At 38.4% G+C, this 21322-nt stretch overlaps 1 protein-coding gene across 1 annotated transcript in view; it reads left to right on the top strand.

Moving 5' to 3' along the window:
- CDK15 (cyclin dependent kinase 15) overlaps window positions 1-21322 on the top strand; it is a 114379-nt gene that overhangs the window by 21260 nt on the left and 71797 nt on the right. The window contains exons 5-8 of the mRNA XM_032638476.1: window positions 2541-2902; window positions 3627-3776; window positions 3979-4073; window positions 10330-10409. Coding sequence (XP_032494367.1) covers window positions 2780-2902; window positions 3627-3776; window positions 3979-4073; window positions 10330-10409 — 448 coding nt within the window. The 5' untranslated portion in view covers window positions 2541-2779. The remainder of the gene's footprint in view (window positions 1-2540; window positions 2903-3626; window positions 3777-3978; window positions 4074-10329; window positions 10410-21322) is intronic.

Genomic DNA, 21322 nt, shown 5'->3' with positions numbered 1-21322 from the left:
TTTAATGTTTCTGACACAGACGTCACATTATTTTTCATGTTAATATCTGTTGAATGTTTAGATTATCTACATATTCTAGAAAGGTTATAATTAGACCAAAATTCCTAATAATCTGGCTAAATCAAATAAAGACAGAATGCAAGATTAGAAAAAGTGCAAACTCTCAACTAAACTTAGCTGTTTGAATACACACCAATTGAGAAAGGAAAAAAGACTCCAAAATTGTAGGGTGGGAGTATCTAGCCTGAAATATTAATAACCTATAATTTTACTGCTAATTTTAAAAAAATGGCTACCATTTGTCAACACAGATTCCCTGGAAACAGAACCTCAAGCAAAAGCTTACATGCAGGGCTCCCCTGGTGGCACAGTGGTTAAGAATCCGCCTGCCAGTGCAGGGGACGCGGGTTCGAGCCCTGGTCCGGGAAGATCCCACATGCCGCGGACCAACTAAGCCCGTGAGCCACAACTACTGAGCCTGCATGCCTAGAGCCCGTGCTCCGCAAGAGAAGCCACCACAGTGAGAAGCCCGCCCACACAATGAAGAGCAGCCCCCGCTCACCGCAACTAGAGAAAAGCCCACACGCAGCAACAAAGACCCAACACAGCCAAAAATAAATAAAATAAATAAATTTATTTAAAAAAAAAAGCTTAAATGCAAACACTTCATTTTGAGGGGGAAGGGTCATAGCAATCCCAGGGAAGCAGAAATGAGAGGGAAAGGGAAGTAAAGGAGGGAAGAAAGGAGAGCATAAACGGAGCATGTTTCTGAGCTGGCTTCAGCTCCACAACAAACATCGCTGGTTTCATAGTGGAAGTCCTTCCGTGGGACTTCCTGCATTCCTCGATTGTGTCACCTGGCCCTTGCAGGTAGTTGCTAGAGAAGCCAGAGCTTCTGTTGGTCCATTCAGACTGGTGGCAAGACACAGGGGTCTCTCCTTGTCAGCTTCTGGTGTGAGGGATCTTTGGTCTATGAGTAAGAGTGGCCATGCTTCAAGACAGCATAGTGGGTTTCTCCCATTAAGAAGCCAACCAGGCCCTGAGGCAGGTCCAGCCAATCTGGAGTGGCACATGAACTGGGTCTGACTCACAATTCAAAATGAAATCATCGAAGTCTTCTGTCCTTATTCAGAAATCTTTGGTAACAAAAATTGTTTATCACAATTTTATCACTAGAAAATACCTTAAGTCATTTCCTTGACTTTAAACAAGACCATAAATTATTTTATTTTTGAAAATTCTGAAGGGTATTTCACAATTTCCCTCAGTAGCCCATTCTAGTATCTAAACATACCGTTTTAAACTTTAAAAAAATCAAACTATTCTGTTTTAGCAACTTGAGACTTAGGTCAATTACCCCTAGGCTAATAAAAATGCTAATCTTTTAAAAATTCTGAAACTTACAATAATTAGAGGGTGATAAAGAATAACTGTCTCAAACCTGGTCTGGGGTATAACTTTTGTATAACAAAATTCACAATCTTTTAGAAAGAAATCAGCATTTCTGATAAAATGTATTACAATCAAATTATGTTCAATTCTAATGGAATTAAACATTTTGAGAAACTAGCTTCTCTCACTCTCTGTTGATTATCAGGCAAAAGTTTAATCGTTTAACAAAATATTTTTTTGTATTAGTGTTAACTAGTCTGTTTGTTGTTGCTGTTGTGTTTACTAAATGTCTCTAATTGGAATGAATCTTTGAATTGACTTGTTTTAGGTCTCTCGTGGCAATTTTGAAGTGAAACTTCATACATGCTTATAATTAAATTATCTGAAAGGCTTTTCTTATAAGGTTCAGATATCAAATATATATAAATATTGTTGTGATAATAGACATGACTTATTTTTTCCTTAATGATTGTGTGTGTGTGTTTATATGTGTCTTATTTTCCATCTCACTCTAATTAGCACATTATAGTGACAATGACCTTAGGAGTCTATGGGAGAGAAAAGTTCTGTTCAAAGACTGCAAACTAGCTTGAGGTAGTTCCTTGACATGTCATGGTATTAATATAGTAAACGTTAATTACATTTATGTGGAAGGAAGGAGGCAGGGCGAGGGGAGGAGAGAGGGAGAGAAGGAGCTATTTCATGCAAACTTCTCTCTCTCCACCGTTGTGTAACATTGTTACCTGTTTAGTAATAAGAACAACACAGGTGCTCACTAGATAGTATTTGAATTGGTGAATGAATGAGTACCGTTGGGACTCTTAGTTACACTATTGCTTAAAGGCAAAGAGATGGAGTAGATATCTAGCTTTCTTCCTGTTTTAGGGTTCTGTGGTTTCTTTGACTACTAAAAGTTGGCTAGGTTGCAAATTTATTTTGAAGTCTTAAAAACAAAATACTTTCAGATGAAGGGCAGGGGGAAAATACTCCTCAACATATCCACTTTAGCACCAGGAAAGCCTAATAAATATTATCAATAATATGGATAAGCAATGTAAATTCATAAAAACCGTGAATACCAGTAGCACTAACTTGTGGCTGGAATAAGAACTTTAATTGTGCCAAATTTTATTCTTTCCCGATATTAGCTGTCCCGGTTTCAGTTGCGCACATATGAATGCAGGCGGCCGCCTTTCTGATGTGTAGTTTCTTGCACTGATGAAGAAAAACTGCTGAAGTCATGAGGCTGCTCCAAGCAGAGCCCTCATGTGAGTCATATGAAAGCTCCAGCATTGCTGACCTCTGGCAAAAAGGGAGTGAACAAGGACAGGAGAGGCAGAGGGAGAGAGGTTCAAGTGCCGGGTTTTCTCCTTGAACCTAGAAGATTATGGGCCAAGAGCTGTGTGCAAAGACTCTGCAGCCTGGATGCAGCTGCCATTGCTGTTGGGAGGGAGGAGATGCACACAGCCATCAGAGGAGTGCTCCGGTGATGATGGAGGCTGCGATCAAGGTATTTGTATTCCAGGAGCAGCATCCTCCTCTATCCATAAACCGAGGGGTTCAGAGGCTCCCTTTCTGTAGCAGGGTCTGGTTTTCCTGCACTAGGTCGAAAGCAATAAAAAGAAAATTCTATTAAAGTCACAGAGAATTTGTGATTGTTGTTATCAAATTTGGAGATTTTCTTTTAAGCCAAAAGGGAAAAATAATCCTATGTTTTGGGCTGCATGAAACTCACTTGACTTGAAGTCGAGAAAGTTATTCTCTTGAAATCTCTGAAGTACTAAATTAGAGAGCTGAACCTCAAAAAGCAAGCTGCAGTAATGGTACCCTACGGATTAAAAATTTCAGTAATTAGTTCATGTTTATTAGCAATGTTATACTAGAAAATTTTTCCCCTAAAAAGAGAAATTAATGGGACATGAAAAAAAAAGAGTGTAGGTTTAACAGAGAAAACTTGAAACCACCCATCAAAGAAATTTTAGGTTAACCTAAGTGTTTAAAGGACATATTTTTACGTGGAAGAGAAAATGTTGTGTTTCAGCAGTTGATATCATTATTTTATTTATTTACTTTTAAGGAGCTGATGTTCAGGAAAGGTGCCTTTTGGGCGTGTAAGGAAGCTTGGAAAACATTTGAAGAGTTAACATCAGGCAAATAAAGAAACAATGGTTCATGCTAGCCATTGAGCCTTGACTTTGCATAAATTTTATTCCTGCACTTTCCTTTTTCTCTAGCTAACAGACCTAAAAGAAGCATCATGTTCCATGACTTCATTTCACCCCAGGGGACTTCAGGCTGTCCGTGCCCGGAAGTTCAAGAGTAAAAGGCCACTGAGTAACAGCGATTCTTTTCAGGAAGAGGATCTGAGTCAGGGTTTTCAGTGGGTGAGTGAGCAGCTGATGTTGATCAAGAATTTAATGTGTGCTTGTCTAGAGAGGCTGGGCCTTATTTCCGGGGCAATTACTGAGCAGACCTTCCCAAGTACATTCTGCAATGCTGTCTAATTTCTCTGGGGGGGGGGAAAAGGCAACACTAAAAAATGCTCTTTTCTTCCCCCCCTCACTCCTCCTCATTCCCCTTATGCAGAGGAAGAGCCTCGCCTTTGGGGCAGCCTCATCTTACTTGAACTTGGAGAAGCTGGGTGAAGGTTCTTACGCTACAGTTTACAAGGGGATTAGCCGGTGAGTGACTCATCAGCTGGGAGAGACTGGAGATGAGGATTTCACCCCCAGGATTTGACATTATGAAGCCAGCTGACACAGGACAGAAGTTCGGGACCTATGCAAGACCCCATAGTCAATAGGGAAAGACACGATTATGAAGTAGCCTTGAAAGAAAACAAACTCCTGCCCCAATTAAAATCAGCCCACTAATTTATCAGCTTTTCCTTTTTTTGATTCAATTCAAATTAAACTTTCTCAACTACTGACCCAAAGAACAATTACTGCTCTTCACCTGGTGGGAAGTACAGTTGATAAGGTGTCTCTACAGATATTTTCATATCCCCCCATTCAGCCCAAAACACAATGACAGAGGTTTGCAATGGCAGCCTTGGGTTTTCTCCTTCCTTCTTCCACTTGGCCTTTGTAGAAGAAACTGAAGTTGGTTTCTACAAAGTATGACATAGTATGCAAAGAATGATTAATCCTGGGTATTCTACACTTGCAATTCTACACAAATGGCTGGAGAATAAAAAGATTGTTAATCCAGAAAGCAAGTGCCCATTTTGGCTAATAAAAACTTTGTTAAACATATTTGGAAGATTCACGAATTCCACAGCTTTTAGTCAAGGTGGGATAGTCAGAAGGTCTGATTTCTTTAATAATATGTTTTCTCCAATGGAGAAAAATAATGGCTCAAAGTAGTTACATGTTAATTTTTAAAATTCAATATAAATACAAGACTATTATTTATCTTAGGACTTGTGTTATAATTTTTACTTGTTAAAGAGGATTTGGGAGGAGATACCATTTTAAATATATTATGTAAAAACAGGATTTAATTCACTTCCATAAACTATCTTAGGTACTAAGAATATAAAGGTTTCCTTCAAGGGATTCAGCCTAGTAATAGAATGAAAAATACATTACAAATATATACCCTGTCCAAGTGCACAGAGATATATGTAACAGTGTATTAACTGCAGCAAGATTTATAATAGAAAACGTAAAAACCTGGTTACAAATATCCATTAATGGAGGACTGGCTAAATTATCACTATATAATGAAATAGTATGCAACCATCTAGAGTATAAGATGTATGAAAAGATGCCCAATATTTTATGAGAACAAGCAAGTTACAGAACAATATAAGATCTCATTTAGAAAAAAAAGCACTGTTCATGTACAAATTTGTATGTGCCTAGAGGAATCTGGAAAAATATACAAGGGATTATTAAAAGTAGCTACTTCTAGTGGTTGAAACTGGAATGGAGAAAGGTCACTCAAACTTTTCACTTTATTCCTTACCACAAAAGCATTACATTTATAAGCTTAAAACATATAGAGATAGACGTCAAAAGGCATTTGATAAATTCAACATCAATTTCTAGTTTTTAAAACTCTGAACAAAATAGGATTAGAATGATAATTACTCATTATGTTATACAATAATTTCAAATCAATAGTCTACATACTTTTTTCTTTATTAAATACTAGAGACATCACTATTAAGTTAGAGGTAGGGCAAGGCTGCCCACTATTCTCTGTTGTTAAAGATTATCATAAGCATTCTAGCCAATGCAACGAGGAAAAAAAGACTGAATATAATTTTTGTGGATTATAGAATTGTCTACCTAAAAAAACCCAAAAGAATCGTTTAAGAAACTATTAAAAGTAGTGAGACAGAACAATAAGGTGATCAGTTTACAAAATCAAAATATACTTATCAAAAGTTGTCTTATGTATTAGCAATAACCATTTAATAGAAATATTGTAGGGGGAAATTATTCTCAAAAAGCAACAACAAAAAAATCATTACAATCAAAAATGGGCAGGATTGGGACTTCCCTGGTGGCGCAGTAGTTGGGAACCCACCTGCCAATGCAGGAGACATGGGTTCGATCCCTGGTCCGGGAAGATCCCACATGCCGTGGAGCAAGTAAGTTTGTGTGCCACGGCTGCTGAGCCTGCACTCTGGAGCCCACGAACCACGGCCACTGAGCCCGTGTGCCACAACTACTGAAGCACATGTGCCTAGAGCCCGTGCTCCGCAACAAGAGAAGCCATCGCAATGAGAAGCCTGTGCACCGCAGCTAAGAGTGGCCCCTGCTCAACGCAACTGGAGAAAGCCCACATGCAGCAGCGAAGACCTAATGCAGCCAAAAATTTAAAAAAAAAAAAGGCAGGATTTATATAAAGATTTAGTAAGGGATATAAAAGACTTGAATAAAAAGCCAGAAAGGCATTCATTCATTCTACTCATATTTATTAAGCACCTACTCTGTGCCAAGGCACTATTTTAGCCGATAAGGACTCATTGGAAAACAAAGAGACAAAAAATCCCTGCTCTTATGGAGTGTATGTTCTAGTGGGGGTGAGAGAGGCAATAAACAAATGAACTCTTTGACTGAGTTTGTCAAAGAGTGAAAATGCTTTGGAAAAGAATAAAACAGGGAAGAGGAATAGGGAGTGCCAAAGGGGGGTGATGAATTACTATTTTAAATAGTGAGAGAGGAGGCCTCACTGAGAAAGGAACACTTGAACAGAGACTGACAAAGGTGAGGCCGTGAGCTGTGTGAGTGTGTAGTGGAAGAGAGTTTCAGGCAGAGGGAACAGCAAGTAGCAAATTCCTGAGGCAGGAGCAGGCCTGGCACTGGGCTGGGAGAATGGAAGGATGTGAGGACAGTGAGGAGCTGCAGATGCAATAGGGCCTTATATAGGGTCTTGTAGATCATTTCAGGGACCCTTGTAAGGATATTTGGATTAGAATATCTAGTAGCACAAAGATGTCAATGATTCTGTAATTTAGAGTTTTAATGTTATTCTAAATATGTTCAAAAGCTATGATAATTAAAATAGTATAGCACAAGTATAAGACAGATCAAAGAAATATGATTTGTAAAAGTCCAGAGCAGTCCCAATCCAAGTATTTTAGTAAGATCTAATATACAATCATGGTGGCATGTCGAATCAGCAGGGAAAATAAATAATAAATAAACAGTCCAATAAATGGAGTTGGGACGATTGTTAGCAATTTGGAAAAGGTAAATATACAATATAAATTCCCAGTTGATTAAAGAGTTAAATGAAAAAGGAAACATACAAGAGCTAGAAGAATAAACAGGGAAGTCTGTGTAACTTTTGGGACTGGAAAGGTCTGTCTATAAGTAACACTTAAGTCAGAACCTGTAAGGGAAGATTGGACATGTCCATGGTGCCCCATCTATCCAAGTACGTTCTAGGGACCCCCCCCCAGTTCTGAGACACCTTAATAGAAGTTTCACTGAAAACCATTACCATTGTGCAATTGACACGGGTAACCCTAGAACAAAATAAAATGTGATCCTTTATTGTAGGTGCTCTCAGCATCTTTAAAATGTTGATGTATACCATGACTCTCTAAAAAAGATGAAGAGGGCTTCCCTGGTGGCACAGTGGTTGGGAGTCCGCCTGCCAATGCAGGGACACGGGTTCGTGTCCTGGTCCGGGAGGATCCCTCATGCCGTGGAGCGGCTGGGCCCATGGGCCATGGCCGCTGGGCCTGCGCGTCCGGGGCCCATGCTCCACAACAGGAGAGGCCACGGCAGTGAGAGGCCCATGTACCACAAAATAAATAAATTTAAAAAAAAAAAAATTAAAAAGATGAAGAAAAATTTTAAGTATAAAGCATTTTCTAAACATATTTGAACAGAAAAATTTAGGGTAGGGGATAGGGAGAATTTCACAGAGCTATGTTCTGGGTAAAACATTTTGAAAATACTGAGCATCATAAAATTTTTAAGTTTAAAATTTCAAAGATATGATAAGGCAAACAAAAGAAATTGGTGAAAAAGTATATGCAAAATATTTCAATAAAAAATGGGCAACAGGTAAACCACAAAAGAACAGAAAGACCACTAACCTTATGAAAACTCAGTTCCACAATTATTTAAAGGAATAGAAATTAAAGTGTGATAATCCTTTTTACCTATTAAATAGGCCAAAAAGTGAAGATAAAACATGCCCCCCAAAAAGAAGCCCCACATTTACGGGGATATGTCAAAAATACCTAGGAGCCAACTGAAAAAGCTCCCAAAGAACAAAGGTGGAAAATTTGAGCAACAAAATTAATAAAATAGTATTTATTGGGTTGTAACCCAAAGTATAAAGTGACTATGAGTCCATAGTGCTGTAAATAAGTGGTTCAGTTAATTAATAATGGGAGAGAAAGAGACAAATTTCCAGATAATTTATGCAGATAACCACCCTCAAGGTGGTGGAGCATAACTTTCAGTGCTTAAGTGTGGGCTACTCATAGTGACATTCTCCCAAAGTTCAGTATGGAAGGGGGTGGGGGGAGAATAACTTTACAGTGAAGAAACCTGATAAGTATTACCTGAGCCAGGTGATTAAGGCCACATCAAAGCCATAAATTTTGATGACAATATGTACCTTTAATATGATGTGATGAAACCAAAACCCATAACTGTGGTCTAATCATAAGAAAAACATCAGAAAAATTCCAATAGAGCAGTATCCTACAAAATACTTGACCAGTACTCCTCAGAACCTTTAATGTCATCAAAAACAAGGAATGTCTGGGAAACTGTCACAGCCAAGAGGAGCCTAAAGAGACATGACAACTAAATGCAATGTGGTGTCCTAGAAGAGATCCTGGAATAGAAAAGGGACATCAGGTAAAAACTAAAGAAATCCTGGTAATCATATTGCAATATGTAAATGTATCAAATCAGTTTTTTCTCCCATGTTGAACATTTCAGCTATTTCTATTTTTTTTCTATTGTAACTAACACAGTGAATGATACCTTTCATGTACTTGGAATTATTGAAATCTTTGTTAAGTAACTATTGAGAAAAATTCCTGAGTGTGGTAGTTTTATGGCTTTTCACACATATGATCATGTTGCATTTCCCCAAATTTTACCAATTTACAATGCAACCCCCAACAAGCAATACAATTTTACTGCAAAAAAAAAAAACCTAAATAATTCCTAATAAACTAAGGGCTTTAGTTAATAATAATGTATCAATGTTGGCTCATTAATTTTAACAAATGTATCATACTGATATAAGATGTTAACAACAGAGGAAACTGGATGTGAGGTATATGAGGATTTTCTCTACTATCTTCTCAACTTTTCTGTCAATCTAAAACTGTTCTAAAATATGAAATCTTAAAGCAACAGCAACAACAAAAACAAACAATGCTGCCCGCTGTTGGCGAGAGGGTGCTAGAATGGCCAGGCTCACGACCAGTTAGTGGTGTGATCACTCTGCGGCACAATGTGGGAACATGTGTTCAAAACAATAAAAATTTGTGCACTGCATACTCTTTGATTTAGCAATTCCACCACAACCCTAAGAAAATAACAGAGGCTGTATGAAAGATTTATCTACAAATATGAACAAATATGATCGTCCAGGCATTTTTATAATAGCCAAAAGTTAGAAACAATGTTAAAATATTTGGAATTGGCAAAATACATTGTACATATTTATATGATGAAATGTTACTATTAAATGTCAAATAATACAAGAATGACTAACAGAAAAAGTTAAATGGAGGAAAAACAGGTTCCTAATAATACGATGTGAATCCCACTGTATTAAAAACAATATAGTTTATACTTACATTAAAATCTTCTCTGTTCTCTGGCATTTAGCTTACATCAGCAAACAGAACAATGAATAAGGGGAGAGTAAGAGATGAAGAGAGAGAGAATGGTGGGACTGGACAGGTCAGGTAGCACCTAGGAGGCAATTGTAGAATTGGCTTTTATTCAGAATGAAATGTGGAGATGACGGTGGGTTTTGAGCACAGAAGTGACTTGTTTTGACTTTCACTTTAAAAAAGATGCCTGGGCTACTGTTGGAAGTAGACAGTAGGGGTACAAACATATAAGCAGAAAGACTGCTAGGAGGTCATTACAATAATTCAGATGAAAAATAAGAATGGCTCAAACAAGTGCACAAAGGGAAATCAAAGAAACAGTATACATCAAAATATGAAGCTGGCTTTGTTGGGTTATTTTTTTCTGTGCTTTCCTATATTCTCCATTTTTTCTGTAATAATATATATCACTTTGGTAAAGAGAAAAACAATGGCTTGTTATATACATATCACTTTTTAAACTTTTTTTATTTTGAGAAAATTGTACATTTCATATACTGGAATAAATTTTGAAGGAAAGCTACTTTTGTTAAACATCCTTAGTATAAATTGCTGCTATGGGCCATGTCAACAAATCTGTGTCCTTTCCCCCCCAACTCTTCTAGGATAAATGGACAACTTGTGGCTTTAAAAGTCATCAGCATGAATGCAGAGGAAGGAGTCCCATTTACAGCCATCCGGGAAGGTAAGAACAGTAGAGTGGACCCAAGAGATATTTTAAGTTTCTGATTTGATAAAAAATGCATTGAGCCTATCCATTCAACATCTAGCTTTTTTTTTTTTTTTTTTTTTTTTTGCGGTACATGGGCCTCTCACTGTTGTGGCCTCTCCCATTGCAGAGCACAGGCTCCGGACGTGCAGGCTCAGCGGCCATGGCTTACAGGCCCAGCCGCTCCGCAGTATGTGGGATCCTCCCGGACCGGGGCACGAACCCGAGTCCCCTGCATCGGCAGGCGGACTCTCAACCACTGCGCCACCAGGGAAGCCCTAGCTTTTTATATTTATAGAAGTAATGTTATAATTGCAATTTTATTCTTCACACCAGTTTTCCAAATCATTTTATTACTTATTCCTGAGGAAATTAGAATTCAAAATTATTATATTAGTTGACCCAAACTATGAACTCAGTGAGTATTTACTAATATCTTCTGCAAGTTTGGTCCCATGTTAAGTGCTAAGGCTGTATCTATATAACCCTAGAAAAAGCCATACAAAAGAGAAAGTAAATAATATACTCACACAAATTCTCAGTAAGCAGTTTGCCTGAAAAAATGTTGTTGAGATAGCATTTGAAAAACTCCTTAGGAAAATGTGTATTTTTAGTGTTATGCCTGTATTTTCTCTGAACCCTGGACAGTAGAGCAAGTGGGTGAGAAGTCTGGTGGCATCAGATAGACTTGAGCTTGAATCTTAGATATACCAATTACTAGTGGTGTGACCATGGGTAGATTACTTTTCCTATTTAAGACTCAGTTTATTGCAGAAAGAGGATAATAATACCTATTTCACTGAGTTGTTATGAGGCTTAAATGAGAATATACATATAAAACACTAATCACAGAGTTTTATCTCCATATCTTCAACAAATGTTGGCTGTTATTATTAGTCCATTTTTTTTTACTTTCCCTTAGTGATGTCTTGTTCACTATCAAGATAACTAACAATTTATAATTTAAAAATCAAGAAGCCAGTATAGTGAAAATAAATCATTAACTGCAATCTATTAACCTTTTTACATAAGCCATTTGAAATAAAATGATGACAGGATTGCTATTCATTTCCTCAAAAACCCAGAGAAATGGCTTCTCCCTGGTCTTTCTTTCTTCCCTTTTAACTACTTCATCTTCCCTTCTTTATGGAGCACATCCTATACGCAAAGCATGCTGCTGGGTGTTGTGAAGAATGAGAAGAAAAAGCCTGATCTTTGCTCTCTATCTTTTCAGTTGTGACAGAGCAGATGATTCAAGTTGCAACCAGTGTTATGATGGAGGTAACAAAGACCTTGTAAACTGAGATGAGAACAAGTCAGCCTCAATGTGGCTAATAGAGTCAATAGATTTTGAACTGAGCTTGGGAGGATGGGTCATGCAAACAGGCATGGAAAAAGGAATTCAGAAAATGAGTTTATAACTGAATTTGATGCCGTTTTCAAAAGTCTTCCAGAGCCACTGGGAAATACATCATTTTGAATTTCTGCAGAAGGGCCAAATGGCTATCAGGTTAGCCGGGGATTCAGCCTGGTAGGATCAGGTGCATTCTGGAGGAAAGTGTGGCCTTAAGTGTTTAATATAATGGAAGCTGTACTTACTGATGTATGTATTAGTGGTCCCCCTGAAAGGATAATCAGATTTAGAAAGAGATGTGTGGATAGGCTAAAGAGGATTTCTGAGCATAATAGACATCCCCAGGTCACCAGCATAAGGGGAGGGTCTCTAGGCCCAGGTTCACCCTGTTCTCATGGTGTTTCCTTTGTGAGCTGAGCTTGCCTGTTGCTTCAGGCCTGCCTCGCTCAGATTTTGCCCACAGCCAACTTTTTAGGGATGACATTTGACTTTAACAGTGAAAACTTTTGCCAGTTTTGCAAACAGATGGTTCTTAGGATGGTTCAGAAAAGCTGGATGTGTATTGCTCTGTATGCTAAATGTTTCTTTTATTGCATATTTACAGAGGAATTGCCTCTTCATCACAGGTGTTTGCAATTACATTTAGTATTCAACTTTGGACTTTCTTGGTTTGTTTTATGGACTTACCTTACTGAATGCTTTGCTTGTTTAATATGAAAAACCACAAAGGATTTTTTTGACACATTTGAGGTTGTTAGGCATCCAGTTTCCAACAATGGATGTTTCTTTTTCCACCAGTGTAAAAGCTGGGAGCCCTTCATAGAGGAGCCCTCTCCCCTCAAGAAGACATGAGGCCTCATTTGAAAACTTTGGCACTGTCCCATTTTTCCTGTAAGAACTTTAAGGATGTGAGACCAGGGAGACAGGAGGTTAAATGAGAAGGGCTAAAAGGCAAAATAAGAACAGCTGTGGGCTTCCCTGTTGGCGCAGTGGTTGAGGGTCCGCCTGCTGATGCAAGGGACACGGGTTCGTGCCCCGGTCCGGGAGGATCCTGCGTGCCGCGGAGCGGCTGGGCCTGTGAGCCACGGCCGCTGGGCCTGCGCGTCCGGAGCCTGTGCTCTGCAGCGGGAGAGGCCGCAGCAGTGAGAGGTGCACGTACTGCAAAAAAAAATAAATAAATAAGAACAGCTGGAGTTCATTAGTTAAAATCCAGGGTCACTAGCTAAAAAGACAACTGAAAGCCATGTGCAGCAAAACTAAATGAGCAATACAGACTTCTCTAAAAATCCTTGAAGTAGGAAATACTTTTCCTGAACACTTTGGTTGTTCTAATGGTATATCAGCCAAAGATTTATTGAGTAGGATTTTACTACATGTACAGTCTCTCTACATACAGGTAGAAAACATGCAGCAGTTTATTAATCTTGTCATTTGGAATACTATTTGATTGTAACATGTAATGTTATGAAATTAGCAAAAGTATGAACAGCACTAAGGAAAATACATGTGCCAGATATTTTTCATGTGTTACCTCTTTCAATCTTCTTAATAACCTTTGGAGATAGAGATTATTACGATTCCAGTCCAGAGCTATGATTCAAACCAAATCTCTCTGATTCAAAAATCCATACAGTCCCTTAGAATTCATTCCATGAGTATTTACTGAGCTCCTATTTTGGCCAGGTACTCTGATGGCTGCTAGATACACAGCAGCAGACACAATAGGCGTGTTCCCTACCCTATTCCTCTGCTAATTAAAAAGATTAGCCACCTTCATAGCAACTTAGAGAATCTTTCATAACTAGCTCTATAATTATATATATTTTTTCAAGTTTGCAAACATTTTCTTTTTTTTTTTATACATCTTTATTGGAGTATAATTGCTTCACAATGCTGTGTTAGCTTCTGTTGTACAACAAAGTGAATCAGCCATATGCATACGTATACCCCCATATTCCCTCCCTCTTGAGCCTCCCTCCCACCCTCCCTATCCCATCCCTCTAGGTGGTCACAAAGCACCGAGCTGATCTCCCTGTGTTATGAGGCTGCTTCCCACTAGCTATCTATTTTACATTTGGTAGTGTATATATGTCCATGCCACTCTCTCATTTTGTCCCAGCTTCCACCTCCCACCAACCCCCCTCATGTCCTCAAGTCCATTCTCTATGTTTACATCTTTATTCCTGCCCTGCCACTAGGTTTATCAGTACCATTTTTTTTAGATTCCATATATGTGTGTTAGCATACAATATTTGTTCTTCTCTTTCTGACTTACTCCACTCTGTATGACAGACCCTAGGTCCACCCACCTCACTATAAATAACTCATTTTCGTTTCTTTTTATGGCTAATATTCCATTGTATATATGTGCCACATCACATATACCTAAACGTTTCGATGGACGTTTAGGTTGCTTCCATGTCCTGGCTATTGTAAATGAACATTGTGGTACATGTCTCTTTTTGAATTATGGTTTTCTCAGGGTATATGTCCAGCAGCGGGATTGCTGGGTCATATGGTAGTTCTATTTTTAGTTTTTTAATGAACGACCATACTGTTCTCCCTACTGACTGAATAAATTTACATTCCCGTCAACAGTGCAAGAGGGTTCCGTTTTCATCAAACCCTCTCCAGCGTTATTTATTTGTAGACTTTTTGATGATGGCCATTCTGATCGGTGTCAGGTGATACCTCATTGCAATTTTGATTTGCATTTCTCTAATAATTAGTGACATTGAGCATCTTTTCATGTGCCTCTTGGCCATCTGTATGTCTTCTTCGGTGAAATGTCTATTTAGGTCTTCTGCCCATTTTTTAATTGGGTTGTTTTTTGATATTGAGCTCCATGAGCTGTTTGTGTATTTTGGAGATTAATCCTTTGTCCATTGTTTCATTTGCAAATATTTTCTCCCATTCTGAGGGTTGTCTTTTCATCTTGTTTATGGTATCCTTTGCTGTGCAAAAGCTTTTAAGTTTAGTTAGTTCCCATTTGTTTACTTTTGGTTTTATTTTCATTACTCTAGGAGGTGGGTCAAAAAAGATCTTGCTGTGATTTATGTCAGAGTGTTTTTCCTATGTTTTCCTCTAAGAGTTTTATAGTGTCCAGTCTTACATTTAGGTGTTTAATCCATTTTGAGTTTATTTTTGTGTATGGTGTTAGGGGGTGTTCTAATTTCATTCTTTTACATGTAGCTGTCCAGTTTTCCCAGCACCACTTATTGAAGAGGCTGTCTTTTCTCCATTGTCTGTTCTTGCTTCCTTTGTCTTAATTAAGTGACCGTATGTGCATGGGTTTATCTCTGGGCTTTCTATCCTGTACCATTGATCTATATTTCTGTCTTTGTGCCAGTACCATAGTGTCTTGATTACTGTAGCTTTGTAGTATAATTTGAAGTTGGGGAGCCTGATTCCTCCAGCTCCGTTTTTTTTTCCCTCAAGATTGCTTTTACTATTCGCGGTCTTTTGTGTTTCCATACAAATTGTAAAATTGTTTGTTCTAATTCTGTGAAGAATGCCATTGGTAGTTTGATAGGAATTGCATTGAATCTGTAGATTGCTTTGGGTAGTAGAGTCATTTTCACAATATTGATTCTTCCAATCCAAGAACATTGTATATTTCTCCAACTGTTTATATCGTCTTTGATTTCTTTCATCAGTGTTTTATAGTTTTCTGAGTACGAGTCTTTCACCTCCTTAGTTAGGTTTATTCCTAGGTATTTTATTCTTTTTGTTGTGATGGTAAATGGGATTGTTTCCTTAATTTCTCTTTCTGATTTTTCATTGTTAGTGTATAGGAATGCCAGAGATTTCTGTGCATTAATTTTGTATCCTGCAATGTTACCAAATTCACTGATTAGTTCTAGTAATTTTTTGGTGGCATCTTTAGGATTTTCTATGTATAGTATCATGTCATCTGCAAACAGTGACAGTTTTACTTCTTCTTTTCCAATTTGTATCCTTTTATTTCTTTTTCTTCTCTGATTGCCATGGCTAGGACTTCCAAAACTATGTTGAATAATAGTGGCGAGAGTGGGCATCCTTGTCTTGTCCCTGATCTTAGGGGAAATGCTTTCAGTTTTTCACCATTGAGAATGATGTTTTTTGTGGGTTTGTCATATATGGCCTTTATTACGTTGAGGTAGTTTCCCTCTATGCCCACTTTCTGGAGAGTTTTTATCATAAATGGGTGTTGAATTTTGTCAGAAGCTTTTTCTGCGTCTATTGATATGATCATATGGTTTTTATTCCTTAATTTGCTAATATGGTGTATCCCATTGATTTGCGTATATTGAAGAATCCTTGCATTCCTGGGATAAATCCCACTTGATCATGGTGTATCATCATTTTAATATGTTGTTGGATTCTGTTTGCTAGTATTTTGTTCAGGATTTTTGCATCTATGTTCATCAGTGATATTGGTCTATAATTTTTTTTGTGATATCTTTTTCTGGTTTTGGTATCAGGGTGATGGTGGCTTCATAGAACGAATTTGGAAGTGTTCCTCCATCTGCAATTTTTTGGAAGAGTTCGAGAAGGATCGGTGTTAGCTCTTCTCTAAATGTTTTTTTTTTTGTTTTTTTGCGGTATGCGGGCCTCTCACTGTTGTGGCCTCTCCCATCGCGGAGCACAGGCTCCGGACGCGCAGGCTCAGCGGCCATGGCTCATGGGCCCAGCCGCTCCATGGCATGTGGGATCTTCCCGGACCGGGGCACGAACCCATGTCCCCTGCATCGGCAGACGGACTCAACCACTGCGCCACCAGGGAAGCCCTCTAAATGTTTGATAGAATTTGCCTGTGAAGTCATCTGGTCCTGGGCTTTTGTTTGTTGCAAGATTTTTAATTACAGTTTCAATTTCATTATTTGCTATAGGTCTGTTTATATTTTATAATCCTTCCTGGTTCAGTCTTGGAAAATTGTACCTTTCCAAGAATTTGTCCATTTCTTTGTGGTTGTCCATTTTATTGGCATATAGTTGTTTGTAGTAGTCTCTTAATCCTTTGTATTTCTGTGATGTCAGTTGTGATTTCTCCTGTTTCATTTCTAATTTTATTGATTTGCGTCATCTCCTGTTTTTTCTTGATGAGTCTGGCTAAGGGTTTATCAATTTTGTTTGTCTTCTCAACCAACTTTTAGTTTTATTGATCTTTGCTATTGTTTTCTTTGTTTCTATTTCATTTATTTCTGCTCTCATATTTATGATTTCTTTCCTTCTACTGACTTTGGGTTTTCTTTGTTCTTCTTTCTTTAGTTGCTTTAGGTGTAGGGTTAGATTCTTTATTTGACATTTTTCTTGTTTCTAAGGTAGGATTGAATTGCTATAAACTTCCCTCTTAGAACTGCTTTTGCTGCATCCTGTAGGTTTTCAGTCATTGTGTTTTCATTGTCATTTGTTTCTATGTATTTTTTTATTTCTTCTTTGATTTCCTCAGTGATCTCTGGTTATTTAGTAGTGCACTGTTTAGCCTCCATGTATTTGTGTTTTTTACAGTTTTTTTCCTGTAATTGATTTTCAACCTCATAGCATTGTGGTCAGAAAAGGTGCTTGATATGATTTTAATTTTCTTAAATTTTCCATGGCTTGATTTGTGACCCAAGATGTGATCTATCCTGGAGAATATTCCATGTGCACTTGAGAAGAAAGTGTGTTCTGCCACTTTCAGGTGGAATGTTCTCTAAATATCAATTAAATCTATCTGGTCTATTGTGTCATTTGAAGCTTGTGTTTCCTTATTTATTTTCTGGTTTGATGATCTGTCCACTGGTGTAAGTGGGGTGTTAAAGTCCCCTACTATTATTGTGTTACTGTCAATTTCCCTCTTAATGGTTGTTAGCATTTGCCTTATGTATTGAGGTGCTCCTATGTTGGGTGCATAAACATTTATATTTATTATATTTTCTTCTTGGATTGATCCCTTGATGGTTATGTAGAGTCCTTCCTTATCTCTTATAACAGTCTTTATTTTAAAGTCTATTTTATCTGATACGAGTATTGCTACTCCAGCTTTCTTTTGATTTCCATTTGCATGCAATATATTTTTCCATCCCTTCACTTTCAGTCTGTATGTGTCCCTCGGTCTGAAGTGGCTCTCTTGTAGACAGCATATATATGGGTCTTGTTTTTGTATCCATTCAGCCAGTCTGTGTCTTTTGGTTGGGGCATTTAATCCATTTACATTCAACATCATTATTGATATGTGTGTTCCTATTACCATTTTCTTAATTGTTTTGGGGTTGTTTTTGTAGGTTCTTTTCTTCTCTTGTGTTTCCCACTTAGAGAAGTTCCTTTAGCATTTGTTGTAGAGCTGGTTTGGTGGCGCTGAATTCTCTTAGCTTTTGCTTGTCTGAAAAGCTTTTGATTTCTCCTTCGAATCTGAATGAGATCCTTGCTGGATAGAGTAATCTTGATTGTTGGTTTTTCTCTTTCATCACTTTAAGTATATCCTGCCACTCCCTTCTGGCCTGCAGAGTTTCTGCTGAAAAATCATCTGATAACCTTATGGGGATTCCTTTGTATGTTATTTGTTGCTTTTCCCTTGTTTCTTTTAAAATTTTTTTTTGAATTTAATTTTTGATAGTTTGATTAATATGTGTCTTGGTGTGTTTCTCCTAGTGTTTATCCTGTATGGGACTCTCTGCGCTTCCTGGACTTGGGTGACTATTTCCTTTCCCATGTTAGGGAAGTTTTCCATAATCTCTTCAAATATTTTCTCAGACCCTTTATTTTTCTCTGGGACCCCTATAATTTGAATGTTGGTGCATTTAGTGTTTTCCCAGAGGTCTCTGGGATAGTCTTCAATTCTTTTCATTCTTTTTTCTTTATTCTGCTCCTCGGCAGTTGTTTGCACCATTCTGTCTTCCAACTCACTTATTCGTTCTGCCTCAGTTATTCTGTATTGATTCCTTCTAGTGTATTTTTCATTTCAGTTATTGTATTATTCATCTCTGTTTGTTTGTTCTTTAGTTCTTCTAGATCTTTGTTAAACATTTTTTGTATTTTCTCAATCTGTGCCTCCATTCTATTCCTGAGATTCTGGATCATCTTTACTATCATTACTCTGGATTCTTTTTCAGGTAGATTGCCTATTTCCTCTTCATTTATTTGGTCTTGTAGGTTTTTACCTTGCTCCTTCATCTGTGACATATTTTTTTTCTGTCTCTTTGTTGTTGGGTGGGATTGTGTTCCTGTCTTACTGGTTGTTTGGCCTGAGGCTTCCAACACTGGAGTCTGTAGGCTGTTGGGTAGAGCTGGGTCTTGGTGCTGAGATGAGGACCTCTGGGAGACCTCACTCCAATGAATATTCCCTGGGGTCTGAGGTTCTCTGTAGTCCAGTGGTTTGGACTCAGAGCTCCCACCACAGGAGCTTCAGCCTGACTGAAGCTTGTGAACCAAGCTCTCACAAGTGCATGGGGTAGCAAAAAAAAAAAAAAAAAGAAACAAGAAAAGAAAAAACAGAAAAAAGGAGAACAATAACAAAGAGTAAAGAATAAACTTAGACTAGGAAACTAACAGATATGTTAGAAAGAATATAAAAATAAAAATATAAATGAAGGTAAAACAGAACCACAATTGTAAAACAGAGGAGAAGGAAAAAAGAAAACAAAAAGGTGGAAAAGGCCTTGGCTGTGGAGGATGATGCCTACGCAGGGGCGGGGTTTGGGCAGTGGGCAGGGCCTATGCTTAGGACCCAAAGGGCTGGAAAAGGCCCTGCGGGGTGGGGGCAGGGGTGAGGCTTAGGCTCAACAGAAGGGGCCCAGGCATGCCTCTGGTCTCAGAGGGTGGGGGACCCGGCCTGGGAGGCCAGCAGGCTTCCTAGGCCCGAGTGGGTGGAGCAAGCACCCTCTCCTGCTCCTCCGGTCCTGGAGGGCCCCTCCCACCTGCCCCTCCTGTTCTCCCTTGCCCTCCCTCCTATGCCCCCAGGACCACTGTGGCCTGGAGGGGGCCTCTGAGAGCATAGGACCTCGCCTGAGAGCCAGGCAGGCTCCCAGGCCTTTTGGGCAGGGGAAACGCTCATCACACTCTCCCCGATCCAAGACCCCGAGGGTCCCTCTAGGCATGGGAACCCCTCCCCCCTTCCAGCCACCCCTCAGGGGCACTGGTCCTGTCTGGCCTCCACTTCTCCTTCCTTCTCGGTTCCCCCATATCCTACCAGTTTGCTTGGGGGTTCCTCCCATCTCCTTGGGCATCGAGGTCCCCCACCAGCATCTGGCAGGTTCCCTATTGTGGGGAGACACGAACTCCGTGTCTTCCCATGCTGCCATCCTGACTCTGCCCCCCATAATTATATTTTAAATGTTTATTTTTGCAACTAGGAGATAACACTTTCATTTGAATAGGCAAATGTTAAAAGTTTTTATATAAGAACAAGTTCCCTAGTTTTATTAACCTATGTATAAATGTCTTAATAATGTGCATTATTTTGAATATCTTTCTATAAAAATAGAAACTTGGTTTAAAAAGAACTTCCAGGACTTTCAGCCTGTTAGCAGCATTAGTGAGGAAGCAATCATAGAACTAATCTTTTTTGAAGGCTAGGCACATGACATAATCTTCCCCCCAACTCAATCTTTTTTTTGAAACTTTACATCAACTCTAGTTGGTAAAGTGTTATTTTTGTCATAGTGATGAAGGAATATGAACTTCAGAGAGGTTAGGTAACACATCTGAGGTCACAGAGCTAGTAATCAGAGTCATTACTTATTCAAATCCATTCTATTATATTCAAAATATCCTTTCTACTTTATTATGATAAATTTAGAAATCCTTAACTCAAGCATTTTTCCTTTTGCAACAGTTAAAATAAAAATAGAAATCTATTTTTATGATACATTTTGTGTAAGTGTTAAGCAAAATGCAGGAGAGACATTTTAAAGAAAATAATATATAATATTGTATATTTGTCAATTCTGATTCTTTCATCCACTCTACAGCACTGTAATTGCAAGTCTTTAAGTTAGAAAACTGTTTCAGCTGAGAATCTTTTAATATCATCCTCTAGTAGAAAACATTACAAAGTAATTATTCCCAGTCCATATATGAGAAAACTGAGCCAAAAATAGACAGAGGCACCTCTGTGAGGTCATACAGTGAGGTGGAGGATAGCAATTAGAAGCACTGAGTTGCTGGTTACCGCATATAGATTACCATAGGCCTGGTTGTCAAGAAGTCCTCCGTTAAATGCAATCAAATAACGTCAGAGACATAACACATTTATATGTGTATAGTTGTATTTTTATAAAACAAAATAATGCCATGTGATTGGGATAACAATTCCAAAGAAGTCAGATGATAACTATTATCTAACATTTGTCTTCATATTTTTCTAAATTTATGTAGGTGATTTCTTGGAATGTGTAACTCAACTCATTGACTTGATTTGTGACACTCAGGCCAGAGAAAACATGGCATCAGGAACTACAAATTCTTTTCAATTCAATGCCCAATGTGGGTTGGGCCTGAGAATTGACTCCATTATTGACTCCTACATAAACTCATGACAACTGTCTGGTCTTCATTAATTCACAAGCACTTACTG

The sequence above is a fragment of the Phocoena sinus genome, chromosome 7 (genome assembly GCF_008692025.1).
Source record: "Phocoena sinus isolate mPhoSin1 chromosome 7, mPhoSin1.pri, whole genome shotgun sequence".
Lineage (NCBI taxonomy): Eukaryota > Metazoa > Chordata > Mammalia > Artiodactyla > Phocoenidae > Phocoena > Phocoena sinus.
This window is presented reverse-complemented; position numbering and strand designations above follow the sequence as displayed.